At 44.2% G+C, this 25432-nt stretch overlaps 1 protein-coding gene across 1 annotated transcript; it reads right to left on the bottom strand.

Moving 5' to 3' along the window:
* Positions 1 to 24178: 24178 nt before the first annotated feature.
* On the bottom strand, positions 24179 to 25165 carry LOC120994078 (olfactory receptor 4C6-like). Its single transcript, XM_040422537.1, has one exon. The coding sequence runs from the start codon at positions 25163 to 25165 to the stop codon at positions 24179 to 24181; it is 987 nt and encodes a 328-aa protein (XP_040278471.1).
* Between the last annotated feature and the right edge of the window lie 267 nt (positions 25166 to 25432).

The raw sequence follows: 25432 nt of genomic DNA, 5'->3' as shown, positions 1-25432 counted from the left end.
GATGTCAATAAAGATACATTTTTGAATATACATTTTTGTATTATATCTCTGTATATGCTGAGTGTCAGGGTTTGTCCCATCTAGGAGCTACCGTCTGGTCATATGCATCGCAACTTCAAGGCGGGTTTTACTGGAAGAAAACTAGAGAGTTGCCCAGGACCCCAGGAGGAAACTAAAACCACCCAGAACTATTTAGCAGTATACAATATGGTGGTATTATTGTAGTATTTCTGTATATGGCGGTATCATACAGGCTGTTTAAGGTTGTATAATGCGGACTGCATATAGACATATTCACTTGGTATTATGCGAATTTATGATAAAATTTGTCAAAAAAAAATGCAAAATGCCCTACCTTCTATAAACCACTTTTATTTTACAGCTTTATTTCAGTTTTGTGGAATATTTGGTTTCTTTATATCTCGTTTTATTTTATCGTAAAGCATTTGTGTTGTTTTATATAAAATGAGTAATGTTCATTAATGTTCATAATCTTTTGTTGCTTTATTATGCAGTTTATCTTCTATAGTTACTATACAGTTACCATCCCCGGGCAGGACTCCCGCGTGGCTCTGCTCTGTAGGGATAGAGGGGCCTTTTCTGCTGACTTATTGCTCGTACTGTTGAGCAGCTCCATAGCCGCAGTGCAGTCATTAACGAGGTCTCCACGTATTTGCATCACCTGAGAGTCAATTAGGCGGCACATCCTTACATTGCAGAATGACACTGTATAAAGCGTGTCCCCCGAGGGTGGCGCAGGTGTCTCCATCTATGACTGTGCGCTGAGGACAATATGAGATGTAATGACTCTAAACATCAATCAGTGAATAATTAGAGAAGAGAACCTGACATTTCTACGGTGGGGATTTTTTGATGGTTTTGACATTTTGCTTGTTTTGATATTTTTGACATTTTTGGTACGAGAGGAAGACATTTGAAGGGTGTTTACATTGAGACACTCAGTCCTTCTATCTTTAGCCATTCTGCTATATTCTATGTAGTCATAGAGGACAGATTTGTAAGGTGGAGGAGACCCCGAAATATTTTTGGGACCGCTTTATTATATGTTTGACCACTTTTATTATATGTTTGTTGGTGTGTTTTCTGCTGCCATTACTGGTTGGTGATCTATGTAGGTTCAGCTAATGCTGGTAAAATAATGTTTTATCCTGTATCAATGTTCTGTTCTATACAGTGGGTATTGCCTTAGGCCAGTGTGGTTTCCAATATGGCACTGGGGAAGAATATGGACCCGGGGTGGTCTCTTTTGGTGTGCGATGGCATACTGTAGGTTCAGGGACTGGCCTGCGGGTGGTTGGGAGTGAGCTCTGGTGATCATTACAACTCTGGTGCCAAGATCTGTGAGAGGTCACCACACGGGAGGAGACCATGAAGGTTCTGTCAGCTGGTGCTATGTGCTTGTGTGTCTGACTGGATACCATGGCCATCCATGTGACTCTGCCGGCCGCACAGTGACTGGAAGAGTACGAGGAAGGAACCATGGCCGCTCGGGATGCATACTACTGGGGGCACTGTGGGGGCATTTTTATTATTATTGGATGCATTATAGCAGGATATTATTATTACTGGGGCACTATAGGGAGGCATTATTACTACTTGGAACTCTATAGGGGGGCATTACTACTTGGGAACTATAGGGAGGCATTATTACTACTGGGGACTATAGGGGGCATCATTACTACTGGGGCACTATAGGGGGCATTATTACTTCTGGGAGGACTATGGGGGAATTATTATTACTCGGGGCAATTTAGGAGGCATTATTACTACTAGAGGCTCTATAAGGGGTCAGTACTACTTTTAGGAAGACTATGGGGGAATCATTGCTACTGGGTTCCCTTTGTCTATTGAGGATATTACTACTTCTGGGACTATGGTGGCATTATAATTACTTGGGGCACTATAAGGGGGCACTATAGGAGGCATTATTACTTCTGGGAGGACAATGAGTGCATTATTGTTATTGATGGCACTATATGGGGCAATATTATTACTAGGAGCACAATAACTATTACTGCTTGGCACAGTTACACACTTAGCCATGACTACCAGAGGTCAGTGTTAGACTGACTCACCAGAGTACCAGAGACACCTGGACCCAGGTTCTGATACCATAGTGGGCCCTAAAAGCCCAGTAGAAAGAAAACATTTGCAGCCAATACCCTGCCACCAGGGACTATTTCTTTAATCAAATGCTAGTAGACTTTATTGATGATATGGAGTTTGGTCCACAAGAATAATTTCCTCTTGTAGGCCAAGGAACCCCAGTCCGACCCTGCCAGAGGTGCCGGGGTCTCGCAAACTATTCCAATCTGGCTCTATCATGTATGTACAGCTTTTATCCCAGAAGAACATGAGCCGTAGAACCAGGGGTGCAGTTATAGGGGGTGTAGAGGTAGTGGTTCTACCCAGGTCATGGTGCTTGAGGGGCCCAAATGTGCCTCCTCCACATATGAAGACGGTATGTGGGGACCAGTAAATATTTTTCACTGGAGCTCAGAATTTACACATCTGTAGAGGCATCTGTAATATATGAACACCCCATCTCAGCTGAGCCAAGAGATAAGCGCCCCACCTGTCCATGGGCTGTGTTTGATATTACAGTTTGGGTTCTTGTATTGAAGAAGACTGAGCTACAATACCACTCAGGACTAGGGTTAAGCGAACCCGAACTATAAAGTTCGGGTTTGTACCGAACTTTAGGAATTCGGACATTTCTGTAAAAGTTCGCGTTTGGGGTTCGGCGATTTCTTAGCGCTTTTTGAAAGCGTTTAACTCTGTGCCCTTAGAAGCCATCACAGCCATGCCTACTAATGGCATGGCTGTGATTGGCCAGTGCAGCATGTGACCCAGCCTCTATATAAGCTGGAGTCACGTAGCGCTGAACATCACTCTGCTGTTACTAGTGTAGGGAGAGGATGCTGCTGCTGTGAGGGAGAGAATAGGACAGAATCTGTGATCAGAACTCGAATCTAACTCAACGATCTACATACATTTAGTTGTGTGGGTGCAGGGCACAATCTTTTTTCCCTGCCCTGAGCCAATTTACTGAAAAAAATAACTTTTATCCGTCTGTTAGTTAGGTGGGCGGCGGCGGCCATTTTATGCAAGCTCCGTGCACCAGCACTGCATCTGAGCTTTTGCGACATTCAAATCCAAGCTTTAAATACTGCAATAATAATCTGGTTTTAAAAAAACACACTTTTTGGGCAATATCCTACATCTGGGGCCTTTGCAGCATTAGTCAGTGTGCAATTTAAGCTAGAAATACAGCTATAATTTTCTGGGTTTTTAAAAACACCCTTTTTGGGCAAAATACACAATTTTACAGCCCTTGCTGCATCTGCACATGTGAAATTCAAGTGTTATGTACTGCTGTCATATTCTGTTAGTAAAAAAAACCACCCATTTTGGGCAAAAAACTAAATTTTGCAGCCTTTGCTGCATATGTCATTGTGACATACACCCTTTACATACTGTGGTTCTACTGCTATTAGAAAAACACCCATTTTGTGCAAAAATCTTAAATGGCGGCCTAGGCTGCATCTGTACGTGTGAAATACACCCTTTACATACTGTGGTTCTATTCTGCTAATAACAAAACACCCATTTTGGGCAAAAATCTTTAATTGTGGCCTAGTCTGCATCTGTACGTGTGAGATACACCCTTTACATACTGTGGTTCTATTCTGCTATTAAAAAAAACACCCATTTTGGGCAAAAAACTAAATTTTGCAGCCTTTGCTGCATATGTCATTGTGAGATACACCCTTTAGATACTGTGGTTCTATTCTGCTATTAGAAAAACACCCATTTTGGGAAAAAATCTTAAATTGCGGACTAGTCTGCATCTGTACGTGTGAGATACACCCTTTACATACTGTGGTTCTATTCTGCTATTAGATAAATACCCATTTTGGGTAAAAATCTTAAATTGCGGCCTAGTCTGCATCTGTAAGTGTGAGATATACCCTTTAGATACTGTGGTTCTATTCTGCTATTAAAAAACACCCATTTTGGGCAAAAAACTAAATTGTGCAGCCTTTGCTGCATATGTCATTGTGAGATCCACGCGTTAGATACTGTTGTTCTATTCTGCTTTTAGAAAAATATCCATTTAGGGCAAGATCCTAAATTTGAGAAATATGAGAAGAGCGTCAAATAAGGGACGTGGCCCCGGTCGTGGTACTGCTGGTGGAGCTCCTGTTGCAGGGAGAGGACATGGTTGATCTGTGTCAGCTTCACGCACAAGTGAAACACGTTCCTCAGGTGCAAGTAGGCGACAAAACCTGCAGCGGTATTTGGTCGGGCCTAATGCGGCTCTACGAATGGTGAGGCCTGAACAAGTACAGGCGATAGTAGATTGGGTTGCTGACAGTGCCTCCAGTTCCTTCACATTGTCTGAAAGACCACAGTTGGCACCTGCAGCTGATGTCCATCAGTCTTTCACCTCACTCCCTTGCAAATCAGCCAAGCAGTCTGAGCACCAAGTCATGCAGCAGTCTCTTCTGCTTTTTGATGACTCTGTTAGCAGGGTTTCCCAGGGCCATCCACCTATCCCTGCCCCAGAAGTGGAAGAGATTGAGTGCACTGATGCCCAACCACTTATGTTTCAAGATGAATACATGGGACGACCATCGCAGCATGTCTCGGATGATGACAAAACACAGGTGCCAACTGCTGTGGCTTTCGAAAGTGTGCAGACCGACAAGGAGGGCAGGGGTGAAGACTGGGTGGAAGATGATGTGGAGGACGATGAGGTCCTCAACCCCACATGGAATCAAGGTCATGCGAGTGACCTGTGTAGTTCGGAGGGATAGGCGATGGTCGCACAGAGCCACCAGCACAGCAGAAGAGGGAGCAGGATGCAAAAGCGGAGCGGCTGTCCTCTAGACAGTACGCCTCCTACTGCCCACCGCAGCACCGAGCACACCAAGGCCAGCTCCAAGGAGTTCCCTGGCGTGGCAGTTCTTCAGACAATGTGCTGACGACAAGACACAAGTGGTTTGCACACTGTGCAATCAGAACCTGAAGCGAGGCATAAACATTCTCAACCTGAGCACAACCTGCATGACCAGGCATCTAAGTGTAAAGCACGAGCTGCAGTGGAGTAGACACCTCAAAAACAAAGAACTACTCCGCTTCCTCATCCTCTACCGGCTCCTCATCCGGTCAGCGTAACACCTTCACCACCAATTTCAGCACAGCCAGGGGTAAACAACAGCAGGCAGTTTTAAAACTTATCTGTTTGGGGGACAAACCCCACACCGCGCAGGAGCTGTGGACGGGCCTTGAACAACAGACCGATGAGTGGTTGGTGCCAGTCAGCCTCAAGCCCGGCCTGGTGGTGTGCGATAATGTGCGAAATCTCGTAGCAGCTCTGGAACTAGCCGGTTTGACGCACATCCCTTGCCTGGCGCATGTGCTGAATTTGATGGTGCAGAGATTCCTTAAAAATGACCCCGATATGTCAGAGCTGCTGCATAATGTGCCGTCTGTGCGCACTTTCGGCGTTCTCACCCTGCTGCAGCGTAACTTCAGCCTTCCCACTCATCGCCTCATATGCGACATTCCAACAAGGTGGAAATCCACCTTGCACATGCTGGCCAGACTGTGCGAGCAGCAGCAGGCCATAGTGGAGTTTCAGCTGCAGCACGCTCGGAACAGCACCACTTCACCACCAATGACTGGGCCTCCATGTAAGACCTGTGTGCCCTGTTGCGCTGTTTCGAGTACTCCACCAACATGGCCAGTTCTATGCCTCCTTGAAAAAACGCCGCTGGCGATGATGGAAGAGGATGTGGCACAGGAGGAGGAGGAGGATGAGGGATCATTTCATAGGTTTTCCAGCCAGTCATTCACAAGTGGCTCCGAGGGTGGGTTCCTGCACCCACAAACGCCAGGTACACAATTGTCCAGCCAGGGCACAATTCTGAAGGATGTTGAGGTGGAGGATGAGGAGGAGGAGATGGAGGAGGAGGAACCATGTTCACAGCAGGGTGGCACCCAGACCAGCTCATGGCCATCACTGGTGCGTGAATGGGGGGATACAGAGGACACAGACGATACACCTCCCACAGAGGACAGCTTTCGTTTCTTCTAGGCAGCCTGGCACACGTGAGCGATTACATGCTGCAGTGTCTCCTCAACGACCGCCGAGTTGCCCACATTCTAACTTGTGATGATTACTGGGTGGCCACGCTGCTGGATCCCCGTTACAAGGACAAAGTACCGTCCTTTATTCCCTCACTGGAGCGTGATCGTAAGATGCGCGAGTACAAGCGCACGCTGGTAGACGCGCTGCTGGTGGCATTCCCACCTGACAGCGGGGACACAGTGGAAGCACAAGGCCAAGGCAGAGGAGGAGAAAGAGGTCGCCAATGCAGCTTGGGCACCACCAGCACCTCAGAAGGCAGGATTAGCATGGCCGAAGTGTGGAAAAGCTTTGTCAGCACGCCACAACAACAAGCACCACCAGCTGATATGGAACGTCTTAGCAGGAGGCAGCATTTCAGCAACATGGTGGAGCAGTATGTGTGCACACGCCTACACGTACTGAATGACGGGTCTGCCCCCTGCAACTTTTAGGTCTCCAAATTGGGCACATGGCCTAAGCTTTCCCTTTACACCTTGGAGGTGCTGACCTTCCCTGCAGCCAGTGTATTATATGAACGTGTGTTTAAAATGGCAGGGGGCGTTATCACAGACAAGCGCAGCCGTCTGTCCACAGCCAATGTGGACAAGCTCACATTAATTAAAATGAACCAGGCATGGATCCCACAGGACTTGTCCGTACCTTGTGCAGAATAGTCATGTATACCGGCCTTAACCAGCCATTGTTATACTGCAGCGCAATTGTTCATTCTTGTATTTTGGATATTTCACACTCTTTTGGAGTGTACCCTAATAAAAAAAAATTAAAACCAAAAACCAGTTTTGGCTACCTCGTCCTCCTCCACCGCTGCTTCCACCTACACCGCTACGTCCACCGCCTCCTCAAACTCCTACTCCATATGGACCTCCACCTCATAAATCAATTTTTTTTTTTATTTGTACGTATTTTATTTTATTTTATGTAATTTCACTAATTTGTCTGTTACATTTTCGTGTGAAATTCAGCAATTTTTGGGTGTGATAAACCTCTGCTATACCTAGTAGACAGGTAAAAAAAAAATCACTAATTTGTCTGTTACATTTCGGGTGAAATTCACCAATTTGTGGGCGTGATATACCACTGCTATACCTAGTAGACAGGTAAACATAGAAACATAGAATGTGTCGGCAGATAAGAACCATTTGGCCCATCTAGTCTGCCCAATATACTGAATACTATGGATAGCCCTTGGCCCTATCTTATATGAAGGATGGCCTTATGCCTATCCCATGCATGCTTAAACTCCTTCACTGTATTTGCAGCTACCACCTCTGCAGGAAGGCTATTCCATGCATCCACTACTCTCTCAGTAAAGTAATACTTCCTGATATTACGTTTAAACCTTTGCCCATCTAATTTAAAACTATGTCCTCTTGTAGCAGTTTTTCTTCTTTTAAATATTCTCTCCTCTTTTACCTTGTTGATTCCCTTTATGTATTTAGCAGTTTCTATCATATCCCCTCTGTCTCGTCTTTCTTCCAAGCTATACATGTTAAGGTCCTTTAATATTTCCTGGTAAGTTTTATCCTGCAATCCATGTACCAGTTTAGTAGCTCTTCTCTGAACTCTCTCCAAAGTATCAATATCCTTCTGGAGATATGGTCTCCAGTACTGAGCACAATACTCCAAATTAGGTCTCACTAGTGCTCTGTAGAGCGGCATGAGCACCTCCCTCTTTCTACTAGTAATTCCTCTCCCTATACACCCAAGCATTCTGCTAGCATTTCCTGCTGCTCTATGACATTGTCTGCCTACCTTTAAGTCTTCTGAAATAATGACCCCTAAATTCCTTTCCTCAGATACTGAGGTTAGGACTGTATCACTGATTTTATATTCTGCTCTTGGGTTTTTACGCCCCAGGTGCATTATCTTGCACTTATCAACATTAAATTTTAGTTGCCAGATTTTTGACCATTCCTCTAGTTTTCCTAAGTCCTTTTCCATTTGGTGTATCCCTCCAGGAACATCAACCCTGTTACAAATCTTTGTGTCATCAGCAAAAAGACACACCTTACCATCGAGGCCTTCTGCAATTTCGCTGATAAAGATATTAAACAATATGGGTCCCAGAACAGATCCCTGAGGTACCCCACTGGTAACAAGACCTTGGTCTGAATATACTCCATTGACTACAACCCTCTGTTGTCTGTCCCTCAGCCACTGCCTAATCCATTCAACAATATGGGAGTCCAAGCCCAAAGACTGCAATTTATTGATAAGCCTTCTATGTGGGGCAGTATCAAAAGCCTTACTAAAGTCTAGATAAGCGATGTCTACTGCACCTCCTCCATCTATTATTTTAGTCACCCAATCAAAAAAATCAATAAGATTAGTTTGACATGATCTCCCTGAAGTAAACCCATGCTGTTTTTCATCTTTCAATCCATGGGGTTTTAGATGTTCCACAATCCTCTCCTTAAGTATGGTTTCCATTAATTTCCCCACTATTCATGTCAGGCTTACTGGCCTATAGTTGTCCGATTCCTCCCTACTACCTTTCTTGTGAATGGGCACTACATTTGCTAATTTCCAATCTTCTGGGACGACTCCTGTTGCCAGTGATTGGTTAAATAAATCTGTTAACGGTTTTGCTTGTTCACTGCTGAGCTCTTTTAATATCTTTGGGTGTATCCCATCAGGCCCCTGTGACTTATTTGTATTCATTTTAGACAGCTGACTTAGAACCTCTTCCTCTGTAAAGACACATGCATTAAAAGATTCATTAGTCTTCTTTCCTAACTGAGGTCCTTTTCCTTCATTTTCCTTTGTAAAAACTGAACAGAAGTATTCATTGAGGCAGTCAGCTAGTTCTTTATCTTCTTCCATATACCTTCCTTCTTTTGTTTTTAATTTGGTAATTCCTTGTTTTAGTTTCCTTTTTTTATTTATGTATTTGAAGAATGCCTTATCGCTTTTTTTCCCTGACTGAGCTAATTTCTCTTCTGCCTGTGCTTTAGAAGCTCTTATAACTTGTTTGGCCTCTCTCTGCCTAATCTTATAAATTTGCCTGTCATCCTCGTTTTTTTTTTTTTATAATTCCTAAATGCTATCTTTTTGTTTTTTAATGATTTTGGCCACTTCTGCTGAGTACCACAGTGGTCTCTTCTTTTTTTGCTTTAACTGACAAGCCTAATGCAATTTTCTGTTGCCTTCAATAGTGCCACTTTTAAGTAGTCCCATTTCTCCTGGACTCCAATGAAACTGTTCCAATCTGATAGGGACTCGTATACCACTAATCTAATTTTAGAAAAGTCAGTTTTTCTAAAATCTAAAACTTTTGTTTTTGTGTGGTGTGACTCAGTCACTGTACTTATAGTAAACCACACTGACTGGTGATCACTAGATCCCAAGCTTTCCCCTACAGTAATATCAGATACCAAATTCCCATTTGTGAATACTAAATCTAAAATGGCCTCCTTCCGGGTTGGCTCCTCAACTACTTGCTGTAGAGATAATCCCAGTAGGGAATTTAGAATATCTGTACTCCTGGCAGAACTCGCTATTTTGGTTTTCCAGTTAACATCTGGAAGATTGAAGTCTCCCATAATGATAACTTCCCCCTTCAATGTCATTTTAGCTATTTCCTCAACTAGTAGATCATCTAATTCTTTGACTTGGCTAAATTCACTAATTTGTCTGTTACATTTTCGGGTGAAATTCACCAATTTTTGGGTGTGATATACCACTGCTATACCTAGTAGACAGGTTAATAAATTTCACTAATTTTTCTGTTACATACTTGGGTTGACATATAAAATTTTTTGCCGTGAATAAACCCCTGCTCTGCATAGGTGACAGGGACCGAAATTATTAAAAATAATCTGTTCCATTGGTGGGTGACATTAACCCATTTCTGGCGATCAAAAACCCCTGCTCTGCATAGGTGACAGTGAATTAAATTTCTAAAATTCGTCTTTAATTGGCCCTTTCATTCGATCCTTCTGCTTTAATAACTTGTCCCACATTTCCGCTTTATCCCATTGCAGCCATTGACCTCCCTTTGATGAGGTCTCCCTTTTTCACGCTCCCTCTCTGGCGTGGAAACCGTGATCAACATGGTAGGCTCAGAAAAGAACATCGAAAGTTGATAGAGAAGATATCCAAATGGATGGTGGGCGTCACAGGGACGTGCGATCAGGCAGAAGTTATCTAGAGTCAACAAAGCGGCAGCAGGGCCTCTGCTGGATAACGTTTCCAAATCCAAAATACCCCAGTGACATTCCCTATAAATTTTTATTAATCATTCCAATAACAGGGCATCCTTAGAGTCCTGTATTGTTATTTCTCGTCACTATCTCCCCGAGTCGGGAGTGGGTAATTGCCGCGCCCCTTCTCTTTAACTTGGAAGCTTATGCTTCAATACTTTGTCCCACATTTCCGCTCGATTTCATTTAATTTCATTCATTGACCTCCCTTGGATGTGGTATCCCATTCTCTGGCTCCCTCTCCGGCCTGGAACCCTGATTCCCCGCCACCCGTGATCACAATGGTAGGCGCATAAAAGAACATCGAAAGTTAATAGAGAAGATATCTAATTGGATCGTAGACATCACGGGGATGTGCGACATGGTGGAGCAGTATGTGTGCACACGCCTACACGTACTGAATGATGGGTCTGCCCCCTTCAACTTCTGGGTCTCCAAATTGGGCACATGGCCTGAGCTTGCCCTTTACGCCTTGGAGGTGCTGGCCTGCCCTGCAGCCAGTGTATTGTCTGAACGTGTGTTTAGCACGACTGGAGGGGGTTATCACAGGTTATATTTCCCAATGTTTTGGGGTGTACCCTAATTTAAAAAAATAAAAATAAATGTAAAACCAAAAAGCAGTGTGGGCTACCTCCTCCACCGCCGCTTTCACCTACACTGCCACATCCACCGCCTCCTCAACCTCCTACTCCATATCGACCTCATCCTCCTAGATCAAGATTATAATTTTTTATTTTTACGTATTTTATGTTATTTAAAGTCATTTCCTTATCCACATTTGTTTGCAGAGCACTTGCCATGCTCTTAACCACATTTTAATGCCATTTGCAGCCCTCTAGCCCTTTCCATGACATTTTTACAGCCATTTTAGTGCTCAAAAGTTCGGGTCCCCATTGACTTCAATGGGGTTCGAGGTTATGTTCGCGTCAAGTTCGGGTCCCGAACTCTAACTTTTTTGTGAAGTTCAGCCGAACCCGTCGAACCCGAACATCCAGGTGTCCGCTCAACTCTATTCACTACCCAACTTTATGTGTGGTGTCGTTTGTATGGGTAGGTGTTATGTCTGGTTGTTGTTACATGTCTGGTGGTGTTAGTTGTCCAGCATGTTTGCTAGACATTCCCCTGACTATCTGTGTGTCCTCCGGAAGCGGGTGTCAGGGTTCCACAGAGTGGGAACTACCAGTCTGTATGCAGCTCTGCCTGGGGCCGCCATGTGTCCTGTTTTTTCATGAGGGTCCAGGTAGTAACTGGTGTGCTGGATACCTGGGTGTGGTTGTTTGTACTGTGTTTTGTATGGTGTGTGGGCACCAGTACTGATGCACGGGTTCCAGTTGTGGTAGCTGAGGCAGGTAAGTGTGTTGTTCGGTGTGCTTACCTGCCTATCCAGTTGCTGTATACGGTGTCCACTTTTTCCTTGCAGCTAGGCCGGGGGAGACTCCTGTTCATCTGTGTCTGGGATGAACAGGTCGTCTCAGCCCTTTCTCTATTTGAGGAATTATCAGGGCGACTCAGGGTCCTAGGTTCCTGGGTATGATGCGTCCTACCACCCGGGTCCTCTCATATGGGTAGGAGTTAGGGCAAGGGTTAGGGAAGCAATAGGAGGTGACCTGCCCTTATCCTAGTCTCAGGCCTAGTTGCTTTGCCACCGGTTGGCATTGTATGGTCGGGAGTTTCCGCAACTCCCCACCGTGACAGTATGTTCCACAAAGGCCTCTCTTTGTCTAGGCCTTCTGGAGAGGGTGTCAGAATGTTTTGTCTATCGTTTTCTGGCGTTCATGCTTGTCTTCCAGAGGAAGGATGAAAGGGGATATCCTGTCAACTGTGCAGTTCTCTGTGACAGTAGTTGCAGCTAGTGTGAACTGTTACTTGTGTTTGTGTCTCCCCTCGTCCACTTCTCAGTGGTTCGGGACTCTTGTGTCGTTTATGCTGGCTGCATTCCTGTTGTACTTGCTGTGGTGTATGCTGGTTGGGGGATGCTTGCTGGCAGCGACCTTGTGTCTGAACTAGGTCTGAGTGTGGACGCAGTGATCAGTGCGGTCTCTCCTGGCTGTTTGTTGGATGGCTGCCTGTTTCCTTATCGGTTGTTCAGGCGTGCTGGCGGCAGTCTAGGGGAAACTTGCTTGTGCTGACATTGATCTTGTCTCCCCCTCCCCCATTGTTTTAGGTGTTCCACTTAGTTTCCCCTTTTCAGATGGGGAGGGCTTTGAGGGGTGGGAGTGTCAAGGTCTCGGTGTTGTTTGCCGTGACACGTTCGCAGCATGCTGGTTGACTGGGGCAACGTGTCGTTTTGTCAGCATGTGTGTGCTTAGCCCCTTATTTTCTTGGCTCCCTTCCCTGTCTGGTGCTGGGGGGGTTAACTATATGACTGGTGTGGATCTAGGTGTGTCCTAGGTGTGGCCTCATGGCTCTTTATATTCTGGTGTTGTGAGTATGAGGTCAGTTGTCATCCAGCCTTGGTGTGTGCTGGAGTTATGCTCTTGTCTAGTTTATTCCATCTGCCCAGTGCTTGAGGGTCACCTTGTGGAACATCAAGGTCTTTAGCAATGTCTCTCCTTTGTTATCCCAGTGTCTCCTTCCTTTTACTACCCTATGTTATGTGTGGTGTCGTTTGTATGGGTAGGTGTTATGTCTGGTTGTTGTTACATGTCTGGTGGTGTTAGTTGTCCAGCATGTTTGCTAGACATTCCCCTGACTATCTGTGTGTCCACCGGAAGGGGGGGGTCAGGATTCCACGGAGTGGGAACTACCAGTCTGTATGCAGCTCTGCCTGGGGCCGCCATGCATCCTGTTTGCATGGGGGTCCAGGTAGTAACTGGTGTTCTGGATACCTGGATGTGCAGGGACGTCTTTAATGCGGGGCAAAAGGGACAGCTGCCCCAGGCCCAGTTGCTCCTGGGGGGCCTAAGGCAGCTGCCTCTTGAGCCCCGCTGGCTAGTGGCGTAGCGTGGGGGTGGCCGTTGCCAGAGGGTGCTAGCAGGGCCACACCACCAATTAGGCAAAGTGAGGCAATGGCCCCAGGCGACGCGGCCTGGCACAGGGAAATGAGCGCTTCCATTGTGGAAGCGCTCATCTCCATAGTCATCTGTATCACCATCCTCAGGACAGCGATACAGATAGATGTGCTGCGGTGGGGCGGAGCAGGGAGAGGTGTCTCCCTTTCCCTTTTCTCTGATAGGCTGTAGGCACTAGGCCTGCAGCCTATCAGAGGCCGGTGCATCGCACCGCCTGAGCCATACAGCTCGGGACACAGGCTGGAAGAGGCCTGCATCTCATCGCTGCCAGCCTGATGGAGGTAAGTATAAGTGTTTTTTTTTATATGGTACTACTTACTGACACATGATTGGGGGACATCTATGGGGGCACTTGTTACTGGCACATGATTGGGGGGCATCTATGGGGGCACTTGTTACTGGCACATGATTGGGGGGCATCTATGGGGGCACTTGTTACTGGCACATGATTGGGGGACATCTATGGGGTACTTGTTACTGGCACATGTTTGGGGTGCATCTATGGGGGTACTTGTTACTGGCACATTATTTGGGGGCATCTATGGGGGCACATCTTACTGGCACATTATTGGGGGGCACTGTGAAGGCATCTATGGGGGTATGTCTGTGAAGGTTCTCATTTATCCAGGTCATAGTATATCTGTAAAGAATAAATCAAGGCAACTGGACTTACTGTAGATTTCTTGAAAACGTTTTACTCGTTCTTCCAACGAGCTTTCTCAATTCTGAGTGACTGTACAAGATTCTCTGGGAATAAATATGTAACTGAATCAACATCTGGTAATTATACCCAGCAAAGGGTCAGAGGTCATTATACCCAGCATGGGGTCAAAGATGTTGCTGTATACGGTCTCCACTTTTTCCTTGCAGCTAGGCCGGTGGAGACTCCTGTTCATCCCTGTCTGGGATGAACAGGTCGTCTCAGCCCTTTCTCCATTTGAGGAATTATCAGGGCGACTCAGGGTCCTACGTTCCTGGGTATGAGCCGTCCTGCCACCCAGGTCCCCTCATACGGGTAGGAGTTAGGGCGAGGGTTAGGAAAGCAATAGGAGGTGACCTATTCCCTTATCCCAGCCTCAGGCCTAGTTGCTTTGCCTCCGGGTCTGCATTGTACCGTGGGGAGTTTCCCCCACTCCCCACCCTGACAGATGTGTCATATAGTGCAAACAACAAAATTGCATGGAAAAAATCCGAAGGGGTTGTGGTTTCAGGGATAGAAAGAGTTAAACAGAATTGGCGAGGTGGAGATCCGGTGGTGGCAATTAACCGCCGGGAAGTAGAATGGATTTTCAGAATGCGGTCCTTGCAGTCGGATGGTCTGAACATCGACTTTGATCTTAAACCCTGTCTGGGTGAATAGCGGAGAGCAGTTGGATTTAGTAGTGACATAGGAACTACAGGGGGAACTCTAATTGGCTGGTATGAATCACGGGGTGTTTCCCCTTTTTATGAATGGATTTTTTTTATTTTTTGTTGTTGAATGGATTCATGATGTATAAGTATTGTGGAATAATGCTAGTAAGTAAGTGAATTAGAGAGGGAATTCTTATTGGGTGGTGAAAAGCACGGGTCGAGTTTTTATGAATGGATTTCTGATGTATGAGTATAAGGAAATAATACTAGCCGGTATATGTTTCATATTATTAGAATAATGAAAATTGATTATGATGGAAGTTGTTACTGTATGATTATTTTAAAGAATGTTATTATTTATATATTTATGAAGTTCAAGAAAATGGATGTTTTAAATGGAAGGGGATGGGAGGAGTATGTATGTTTTCTGTCATCCCAAGACCCATATAAAAGGAACGCCCACATGTGAGTGTAATATCCGCTCCGGATGAAGCTGGTATGGCGAAACCTGGTTCGGGCGGTGTTATAACTACGGACAACTTTACACCTTGTTTTATGCCTATTGATTTTATACTTTTGTGAGTATAATAAAAATAATGAAAAATTTTATCTGGAAAATTGGTGGACCTTCACTATGTGCCTTAACCTTTATATCTACAGAAGGGTTGTTTTGTGATAAAGACTATCCTCTTGTGGAATCTCGTTGTTTGGCATCACCAAAAAGCTGACGTATCCTATCCTTATCAAGACTCAGGAAATATAGCCAAAGTAAGGCAGCGCGACTCGTTGAATTGACTGTTTTGAATGTGAATAAGCCCGCTTCACACAGTGGTCTGCGACGCCAAAAGAAGAAAAAGAAAACGCAGTGGTGAACTTTTATTTATTTTTTATTTTTCCTTTGACTTTTGTTTTTCATTTTTTATTTTTTTATTTATTGTATTTTTATTTTATTGAAGAGACAGAGGCCAACAGGCACAGAAGGCAAAGAAGCCAATAAGTACAAGAGGCACAGAGGCCAATAGGCACAGGAGGCACAGAGGCCAATAACCACAGGAGACACAGAGGCCAAATGCACCAGGAGGCACAGAGGCATGCAACAGGAGGCAGTGAGGCATGCACCAGGAGGCATGCTGTGAATTGAACCAAAAACTGGCAATTCTGCCTCTTCAAAGGTATAGCTGCCTAAGTTTAAAGAAAGACCTGCTATCCCTTCTACAAGTGTGAGCGATGCTGAAGAGATGCACTCACTTTGACAAAACAAGGGTTAGAGAAGGCAGCACAAGGATTTTACCAAAAGCTAGCCAAATAGCCCCTAAAGCATCAGCACTGAGCTACTCTCTACCCTCGTTTGCACCTGCGGTAAGAACAGTATACACCCTCAGTTAATTTGGATCCCTCCCAAGCTTGGAATAAGCGTACCAGGGACCCAACAAAACAGGTGGAAGCATTACTATTTAAGGGACAAGTGATTGCACATCTCCCATAATGTGAAAAAAAGATTCTATCTGGTTTGTTAAAAAGAAACCAGATACATCAGTTAAGCAAAAAAAAGTTTATGAATTTTGTCTCACATTTTTTGCAGATATACCCCGCTTCTCTGGACCAGTACTGGACTAGAAGGCCTCGAGGGCTCAGAGGGGTTGGCGTGACCAGGATCACTTGGCTCCAAGATATTTCCAAAGACCAGAGGATCCAGAAGCACAGTACGGTGTGCAGGATGGCTGGCTGCTTTCCCCCGTAGCCAACTTTTAAGGCGCCCGGCAACCTCCACCTCCAAAGAGGCCCCCGCAGTCCATAAGCTCCCCAATCTAGTCCGGTGTATGCACTGGAAGTGATGTCACCGCCTTGCTGATGAATCACACCTAGGCACGGCCACAGCAGCTCCAACAAAAGTGGGGGACTGAGAAGGAGACGGAGGAGAAGCAGACTTAGCAAGCGGCTCCCACGAGAGACTTTGCTGCCATGGGATAGATCCCATTACAGTATAGTAGACCCAGACCTTCCCCAGCCTTTGGGTGTGAACTTCTATCCATAAATCTTCCTAGAAGCAAAGCTCTTTCAGGAATCTCCTATCCGAAGGACAGGAAACCTGAACTGAGCTGTGGAGGGGGTGTGAACCTTTTTATCTTATCAGGTTTCCTGTCCTGGATGGGAGGTCCTACTCGCAGGGGTGCTGTCAGGGGCAAGGAGAAATACATTTTCAGTTAAACAGTGTACGTGGAATATGTATGACACACGGAGAGCAAAAAACAGACACAGAACCAAACATGGATTCTTCACGGACATCTTCACGGATGAAACATGGATGGATTTTTTTATGGCCTGGGAAGATGTGTACTGGTATGATGGGGATCATGTGTACTGATATAACTGGGGAGATAAATTTGGGGTCAGGTTTTGGATCTGAATGAATTTGGGGTCGATCTAGGATCTCTACAAAATTGGGGGCAGATCTGGGGTCTGTATAAAGTTGGGGCCTGATCTGGGATCTCTACAAATTTGGCGGCAGATCTGGGATCTGTATAAAGCTGGGGGCTGATCTGGAGTCTGTATAAAGTTGGGGCCTGATCTGGGATCTGTACAAAGCTGGGGGCTGATCTGGGGTCTGTATAAAGTTGGGGCCTGATCTGGGATCTGTACAAAGCTGGGGGCTGATCTGGGATCTATACAAAGCTGGGGGCTGATCTGTGGTCTGTATAAAGTTGGGGCCTGATCTGGGATCTGTACAAAACTGGGGGCTGATCTGGGATCTGTATAAAGTTGGGGGCTGATCTGGGATCTGTATAAAGTTGGGGTTTGATCTAGGGTCTGACTAAGGTTGGGGGCTGATCTGGGATCTGAATAAAATTGGGGGCTGGTTTGCTGTCAGTATGAATTTGGGGTTGAATCTGCAGGTCTTTATTAATTCTGAGCTCTAGGGGTCTGTTTATTTTTGGCAGTGTCAAGAGGATTGTATTAATTTTTGGTTTCTAGTCTGGAGGTCTTTGTTAATTTTGGGGTCTGGTCTGGAGGTCTGTATGAATTTTGGGGTCTAGTCTGGAGATCTTTGTTAATTTTGGGGTCTGGTCTGGAGGTCTGTATGAATTTTGTGGACTGTATTCATTTTGGGGTTTGTCTGGAGGTCTGTATTAATTTTGGGTTCTGATCTGGGGTCTGTTTTAGGGCTCATGAACATGAATGTGTGCCAGCCGTGCCTGTATTGAGGCCCGCAACAGTATCAATACTTGAACGAGTCCGCAATCCGTAAAATACAGAGCATAAGGCTATGGAAGCACAATGGAGTGTTTCTGTGGCATTGCGATCTGTGCCTCTGCACCGCAAAAAAATAGAACATGATCTATTTTTTTTGCGGTGTGGACGGATCATGTACCCATTCAAGTTGAATGCGTCTGCATCTGTCAGCGCAGGTCAAACGGAGGCTGCCCATGCATTCATGCACGGCACGGGTGGCACATGTATGTATGCATGAGCCCTTAGGAAGTTGTACAGTCATGTATAATTTATTTTTGAAAACTGATTACAGCGTGATAAAATAACAAAAGCAGTGATATATTTCTGCCTCCCCACTCTCCTTCCGCGGCTGTTGCTGGTCTCTGTCCTTCCAAGTTCCTGTGAACTTGGAAATGTGACTACTGCAGCCAGTCACTGGGACACGACGGCGGTGATCAGTAAGGTATCACTACTTTTATTATTTTATAATGTTCTAAGCAGTTTATAAAACTACATAGCTGAACAATCCTATTAATTCAGAATTTTGGTCTGAGGTTGAATCCATTTTGGGATCTGGTCTGGGGTTTGATGCCTATAGACTACTTTGGGTCCCATCACTTTCTAGAGAATGGCAGTGTTAAAGCAGGTAGCTGAATAGGGGGTTTCTTTGCTATAGAATATGGGGATAGACTACAGAAGCAATAAGCCAAAGTCAGGTGGGGTAACCTGCAAAATCTGTGTAAGAGGTCCCATCTACCATTCAGGGTGAATTTTCGAATAGCGAATTTTAATCGTGAATATCGCCACTTCGAGAATTCGCAAATATTTACAATATAGTGATATAAATTCGTATTTGCGAATAGTGTTGATGGCGAATATTCTAATCGCAAATTTATCATGAATATTGGCACTTAGCAACATCCCTAGAAACCAATAGGAAAGTTGCTACCCCTTAGTGTTGATCGCGAATATTCTAATCTAATTTTTATCGCGAATATACTACTTTGCCGATTTTTGCAATCAAGTAAATAATGACTGGAGATCACGAATTTATGGTGAATATTTGGCCAAAAATTCGCAAAATATCGCGAATTAGAATATTGCCAATGCTGCTCATCATCACTATTATTAATCCTGGTGTCTTCTTAAGTGGTAGACGGGGCTGCACAGCCCTGGCTAAAGATGTCTGTGCAGTGAATTCTGCAGTCCTCATGAGAAATCGTTGTGATGGTCTGGACCAAAAATGTAGAAGAAAAAGAAAGTGAACAACTGTACTCAATTGGATTTACATTTGGTGTCACATGAATGAAAAATGCTTCTTTTAAAATGTGTTTAAATCTTTTTATTAGAAAGAGAGATCTTTGATTCGGGGATGGAGGGGGGTGCAATACAGTATGCCAAGTCTGCCTATGTGCAATGCGCCGGCCCCTGGGGCCCTATATCGCGTCCCAGGTTTAGTGGAATGCCGAGTGGTGTGGAGCGACCCTTAATAGTCTCTATGTGTCATGGTGCTCCTACCTGATACAGCGGGACCCCGGGCTTAGGCTCCGAAGCAAATAAAGGGGGAATTATTAAGTTAGGGGTGAAGAATAACTTGAGTCCACACCTTGGTAAACTTTAACAGCAGCTTTACTTGGCTAAACTTGATTCTAGACAATATTCAGGCTTTTTATTTTACATTCAGGCTTTCTCTTGGTCCCAGCAGGCTTTGGCATAAACTGCAGGCAAACTTGATAACTCTGTTTTCTCTCTTTCTCTGCTGGGTTGACAGGCTTGCTTAATAAGTCTGCTTTCTTTCTCTCTGCTGTGCTAAACTCTGCTTGGGTCTGGTTACTGCACTTTCAGTCAGTTATGGTATCCTTGGATTGGGGTACCTTCAATTGTTATCCCCCTCCTGACACTCAGTAAAGTAAATTAGCATGGAGTCCTGGTGCTCTACAAGCTACTTCCCTTTTGTGCCTCCTGCTCCAGACGAAGAACAATTTCCTCTGGCTGCTTTATCTTCAAGCAATCGAAGAACACTTTCCTCTGGGTGCTATATATTATATACACTTCTGATTCCAAGGCAAGCATAGCTTAGCCTGACTGTTATAGGCACGTCTGGCTATGACTGTGCCCAGGCTTACACCTCACTGTCTAGCCTAGACTAGAACTAGAATAAAGTAGCACTGCTGCCCCTCCCTTCTGGTAGGAAGCAGAACTGGCCCACTTCTGGGGAGAATGGAATGGTGAGTTCCACTCTATCTAAGTTTCTGTCTCTCTCTCTCTGCCATATACGCTGCCACCTGCTGGTGAACCAGACATATTACATGAACACAACAGTTACAAGATAGTAAAATTAATGCACAATGTGAAGGACCTGGAAATAAATACAAGAATGACATTGTGTTAGCCATTAAAGACAGTAGCGGAGTGAAAGAATAGTAACGCCAATTGCAGTGGCCGAGTTTGGGGTGGCCCCAACGCTACGCCAGGTCCCCCAGACACCGTCGAGGTGTCACCACGTGTTGCTGCTCTCCAGAAGGGATGGTAAGACGTGGTGCCCCCCAATGGGAAATAACTCCAGAGAGTCAGGGTCTGCAGTAAACCAGGGTGCTTCTTTACTGTAGGAATTTAGGTATAAAACAATACAGGCGAGGCATTGGGCTGGCTTATCCAGTCTCCTCCCTGGTAGAGGAAGGGTTTGATGCTGAGGAAAGGCCTGAGATAGCTGTCCCTCTTTCTCTTTAGAAGGCTGGTACCCTGGTCCAAGGCTTGTGATCCAGGGTCTCTGGCAGTGTATCCCTGTCTCAGCATTGTCTTCTGGTCACTCAGTAGTCTGGCAGAGTCTCCTCTTCTAATCACTGTTCCCTAACTGCAGAATACTAGGGACCCTGACTGCTCTCCTTATATACCGTTTTTGCTAGACTAGAACCTTCTAGTGGGAGGGGTGGACTGGAGAAACTCAGCACAAACGGATACAATGTTTCAGCTCTCGTCTGGTATAGACTTACATTAGAGCTTCAATGATACTCAATGGTAATGGCGCAGCAGATTTTACAGACAAAAACAAGTTTCCAGACATAACAACATAGCTAAAACCAGACATTTAAAAGGTCAGCCTGTCTGCTTTTTGGTGGTAAACAAGTCTGGGTTTTTTCCCTCCAAAACATGGTCTTTTTTAAACCCTACGGCAGCTGTGGAAAATTACCAGCTTCTCAATCAAAGCCCTAACAGTCTCTCAGTATTAATTAACCCTTTCCACAGAGCCATAAATACAGTGATGATGATATATATCACAACATATATATAAATTGCAGTTACACAGTATTAAATAGTGCAAGTTAACCCTTTTAGGTGAAATAAAGTAAGAAGTTTTAAATTTGCATAGGGGAAATAGGCAAATGTCCAAATGTCAAAGTACTCCCTGCTCCAGAGCACTACACATTCCGGGGTGTTACATATGGCACTAAAATACCTTTTTCTGACAGTGGCCCATAGCTATACATGTCATTGTCACTTTGACAGTACTAATGCTGTCATGGAGGATAAAAGTCCTAGGAGGCCACAGAGTGTCAAACACAACTTTTCAGGTCAATCGTGGACTTTTGATTCAGGTTGAATATATTTGGACTCGAATCGAATCAGACGACCACTTCGTTTGAATTAGACCCAAAACTAATTTTGGGCAATTAGCTCATTTCTGCTCCAAACATAACAAAAAAAAAAAAGTCCAGCTCACCAGTAATCCGCCGCACATGGACAAGCTAAGGCCAGCTTTATGTAATAGATTTCAACCAAAAGGAATTCCAGCGCGTAGTTAGTTAAAACGTTGCATTGTCTTTATTCCATTGCAGATAATTGTAGATACAATACAGTGGACAAGGCCTCCCGACACGGATGGTTCTTACTCATGATCTGTTCATGATCTCATGAACTGCTGGGATTCGGGCACACTTAAAAGACTCCACCTCCAATCAGGTGCAGACAGAGGGAAATGGGGGAGGGGAAGCACAGGTGAGAGGAGGTGGAGAATAAAGGAAACCCGGAACCAGGCAATCCCTACTCTAAACATAGTGAAAACACCACCCATCAAATAACTACATAAAAAAATGTAAATACATTAGACAAAACTAGGCATTATACATACAGTATATAACCATATGCATGTTTTAAAAAAAAAAAAAATTCAGTACAAAACGCACGGTATGCACATAGCCTAGTAAGGTGGCCAAATATATGTAAAAGAGAAGAAAAATAACGCACCGATGGGGGGAAAACGAGAAAAAAATGGGGAAGAGCAGAGAATCCACTTACCTGTATATTTTTCTCGATTCCCTGCATCAGAACCGACAAACACAATACTACATATGAAAAAAAATATATCCATAAATATAAATATATACTTATATATGTACATTTTGGCAGCATCAATAAAAATGCATAAGCTCCATTTTAAGGTTGAGTCCATGTGGGGTTCTAGTATTAAGCCTAAAGATCCAAAAGGCTTCGCGTAACAGATTTTTCTTGTTAATATCGCCACCTCTAGCAGGGGACGTAACTTTTTCAATCGCATATGTGCACAAACTATTGGTGTTTCGATTATGTGAGCTTATGAAATTTTGAGCTACATTTGATATATTGATAGCTTGTGGATTTACAACGTAGTTGAGATGTTCCTGGAATCTTGTTTTAAATTGGCAGCTCGTGCTCCCCACATACATCAAATCACATGTGGTGCATTTAATAATATCAATGACACCGGATGTGTTACAATTAATATAATTTTTAATGGGGAAGGTATCAGTATGGGAAGAATTGTCAAACTCTGTGGTTTTGTATGCAAAACCACAGGTTTTGCAAGGGCAACCTCCGCATTTGACAAAACCAGTAAATTTAAGCCATGTGTCCCTATGTATAGTGGGAGCACGAGCAAAAAATGAGTGGGACAAAATGTTAGCCAATACTTTCGATTTTCTAGACACTATTCGACAGCCATATTTATATTTAAGGATGTCAAATAGGGTGTTATCATCATATAATATATATGTATAATGCCTAGTTTTGTCTAATGTATTTACAGTTTTTTATGTAGTTATTTGATGGGTGGTGTTTTCATTATGTTTAGAGTAGGGATTGCCTGGTTCCGGGTTTCCTTTATTCTCCACCTCCTCTCGCCTGTGCTTCCCCTCCCCCATTTCCCTCATTTCTGCTCTCTGCCGCTAAGGACAAGAGAGGGACTGATAGACACTGATATCTGGGTCCCACAACTGTTCCAGGAGACAGAGTTTGGCTCTCCATAAGGTACATTGTAGCGCACACACCAAATATTTCTATTGAAAAATATCAAACTTATTTGGTTCGGAAAAAAAATAGGGCTTAGAGACAACCTAATCACAATATACATATATAGGAATGGACAGTACAGAAATCTTTCTAATGATCTTTCTCCAGAACAAGAGAGCATCCTTTACTAGAAGAAAGATTTCACCATCATCATAGAAAGGATTCTTAAGGGTCCATTCACACGTCCGCATTTTGTGTAACGGAATTGCGGACCCATTCATTTCTATGGGGCAGCACGATGTGCTGCCCGGATCCGGAATTGCGGATCCGCACTTCCGGGTCCGCAATTCCGATCCCGAAAAAAATAGAATATGTCCTATTCTTGTCCGCAATTGCGGACAAGAAAAGGCATTTTCTATGAGAATTCCAGCGATGTGCGGTCCACAAAATGCGGAACGCACATCGCCGATGTCCGTGTTTTGCAGATCCACGGATCCGTGGATCCGCAAAACAAACACAGATGTGTGAATTGACCCTTACTGTAAGAGCAGTTAGACTATGGAGCCCACTGCCACAAAATGTGAGAATTGACTCATCGTACAAGTTCAAGATGGGCTTGGATGTCTGTAGTGAAATAATATCCCATCTTATGGGTGCTACATTTATGGAAGGAATTTTTCTTCTAGGAGAACCATCTGATAAAGGTTTTCCTCTATGTCAACACAGTAGGATTATAGGTTGGACTTGATGGACCTGTGTCTTTTTCCAACCTATCCACTATGTAACTACATGTCTTGTACAACTCTTGTACTATTCTTTGAGTAGAGCCATAAACTCTCAATAAATGCTGAAGGACCACCATGAAACCCACAGAAACACATATCTTGGACATAATAATGACTTTTACTATTTTATGTGTGATTATAATTACATCCTCTGTAGATATCTACTTATTGGCTTTAATTGTCGTTTACGGCAAATATAGATGTAGAAGGCCTATGTGTCCACTTTGGCCAAGCATATATTTTCTGCAAATAATGCACAACCCTCATCTTCAGGGCATGTGTCCGGACTCCATAGATCAAGGGGTTGAACAATGGTGGAACAATGAGAGTGGTTACAGAAAGGAGAACGTGAATAATAACCGGGAGCTTAACCCTGCCCAGCCTGTACCTGATGAAAATAAACAAGAAACCAACTAAAAAGATGGAAAAGTTGAGTAAATGGGTGACCAGGGTGTGGACTGCTTTCTGGCGGGATTCTCCTGAGACTTTCAAGCAGACTATTAATATCTGCAGATTGGAGAATATGGTGACAATTATGGTGACACATAAGTAGATGATGACCACGGAAGCGGAGTAGAGTTGACTAATGGAAGAGTCCACACAGGAGAGGACAATCATGGACATATTCTCACAAAATATATTGTTTATTCTGTTCCCACACAGAGGAAGCTTCCATGTGAGGAGCACAGCTGTGAGCACAAGAATGAAAGCCACTAAAAATGATCCAATGATAAGATTGATGACCCTCTCATTAGTTACCAAGAGGCAATAGCGCAGAGGGCGACAAACTGCCAAATATCGGTCATACGCCATTAAAGTGAAGCTGCTCATTTCATAGATAGCAAATAAGGTAACACACAGAACTTGAACAGCGCAGTTACCATGAGTGATGGTCGTGGATGAGGTGATGAGGTCAACTATCAGCTTTGGAAAAAACGATGAACTGCCAAAAATGCCATTAAGGATCAGATTACATATGAGGATGTACATGGGTTCATGTAATCTTGTATCTGTGAATACGACAAATACGATAACAATACTCAAGAGTAGAATGAAAACATATATGATAATAGACAGGGCACAGTATAAGTTCTGAAGTCCTTTCATCTCCACAAGTCCCAGGAGAACCAGATTTTTGCTGATGTTGAATGCATTTTCCATGTTGCCTTTTTCTTTCCAAACTGGAGATGATTAAAGATAGGATCCTGAAAATCAGAAAAAAAGAAATGCGTGAACTATCTATAATATCTGTTATTGAGGAATCATCAAGAAAAAGAAAATAGGTTTTCTTCTAAATCTGAAGCCAAGCCTTTTACTTAAGACCCAGAGGACCAGGGTGGCGTCTTATGATAGTATGGTAGTGTTATAAGAAGTAGAAGACAATGCGGCAAAGGGAAAAGAGAAAAATGATGTCCAACAACAAGAACT

Source organism: Bufo bufo, chromosome 3, assembly GCF_905171765.1.
Source record: "Bufo bufo chromosome 3, aBufBuf1.1, whole genome shotgun sequence".
In the NCBI taxonomy this organism is placed as follows: Eukaryota; Metazoa; Chordata; class Amphibia; order Anura; family Bufonidae; genus Bufo; species Bufo bufo.
Note: the sequence above shows the minus strand (reverse complement) of the source record. Positions and strands in the feature narration are given on the sequence as shown.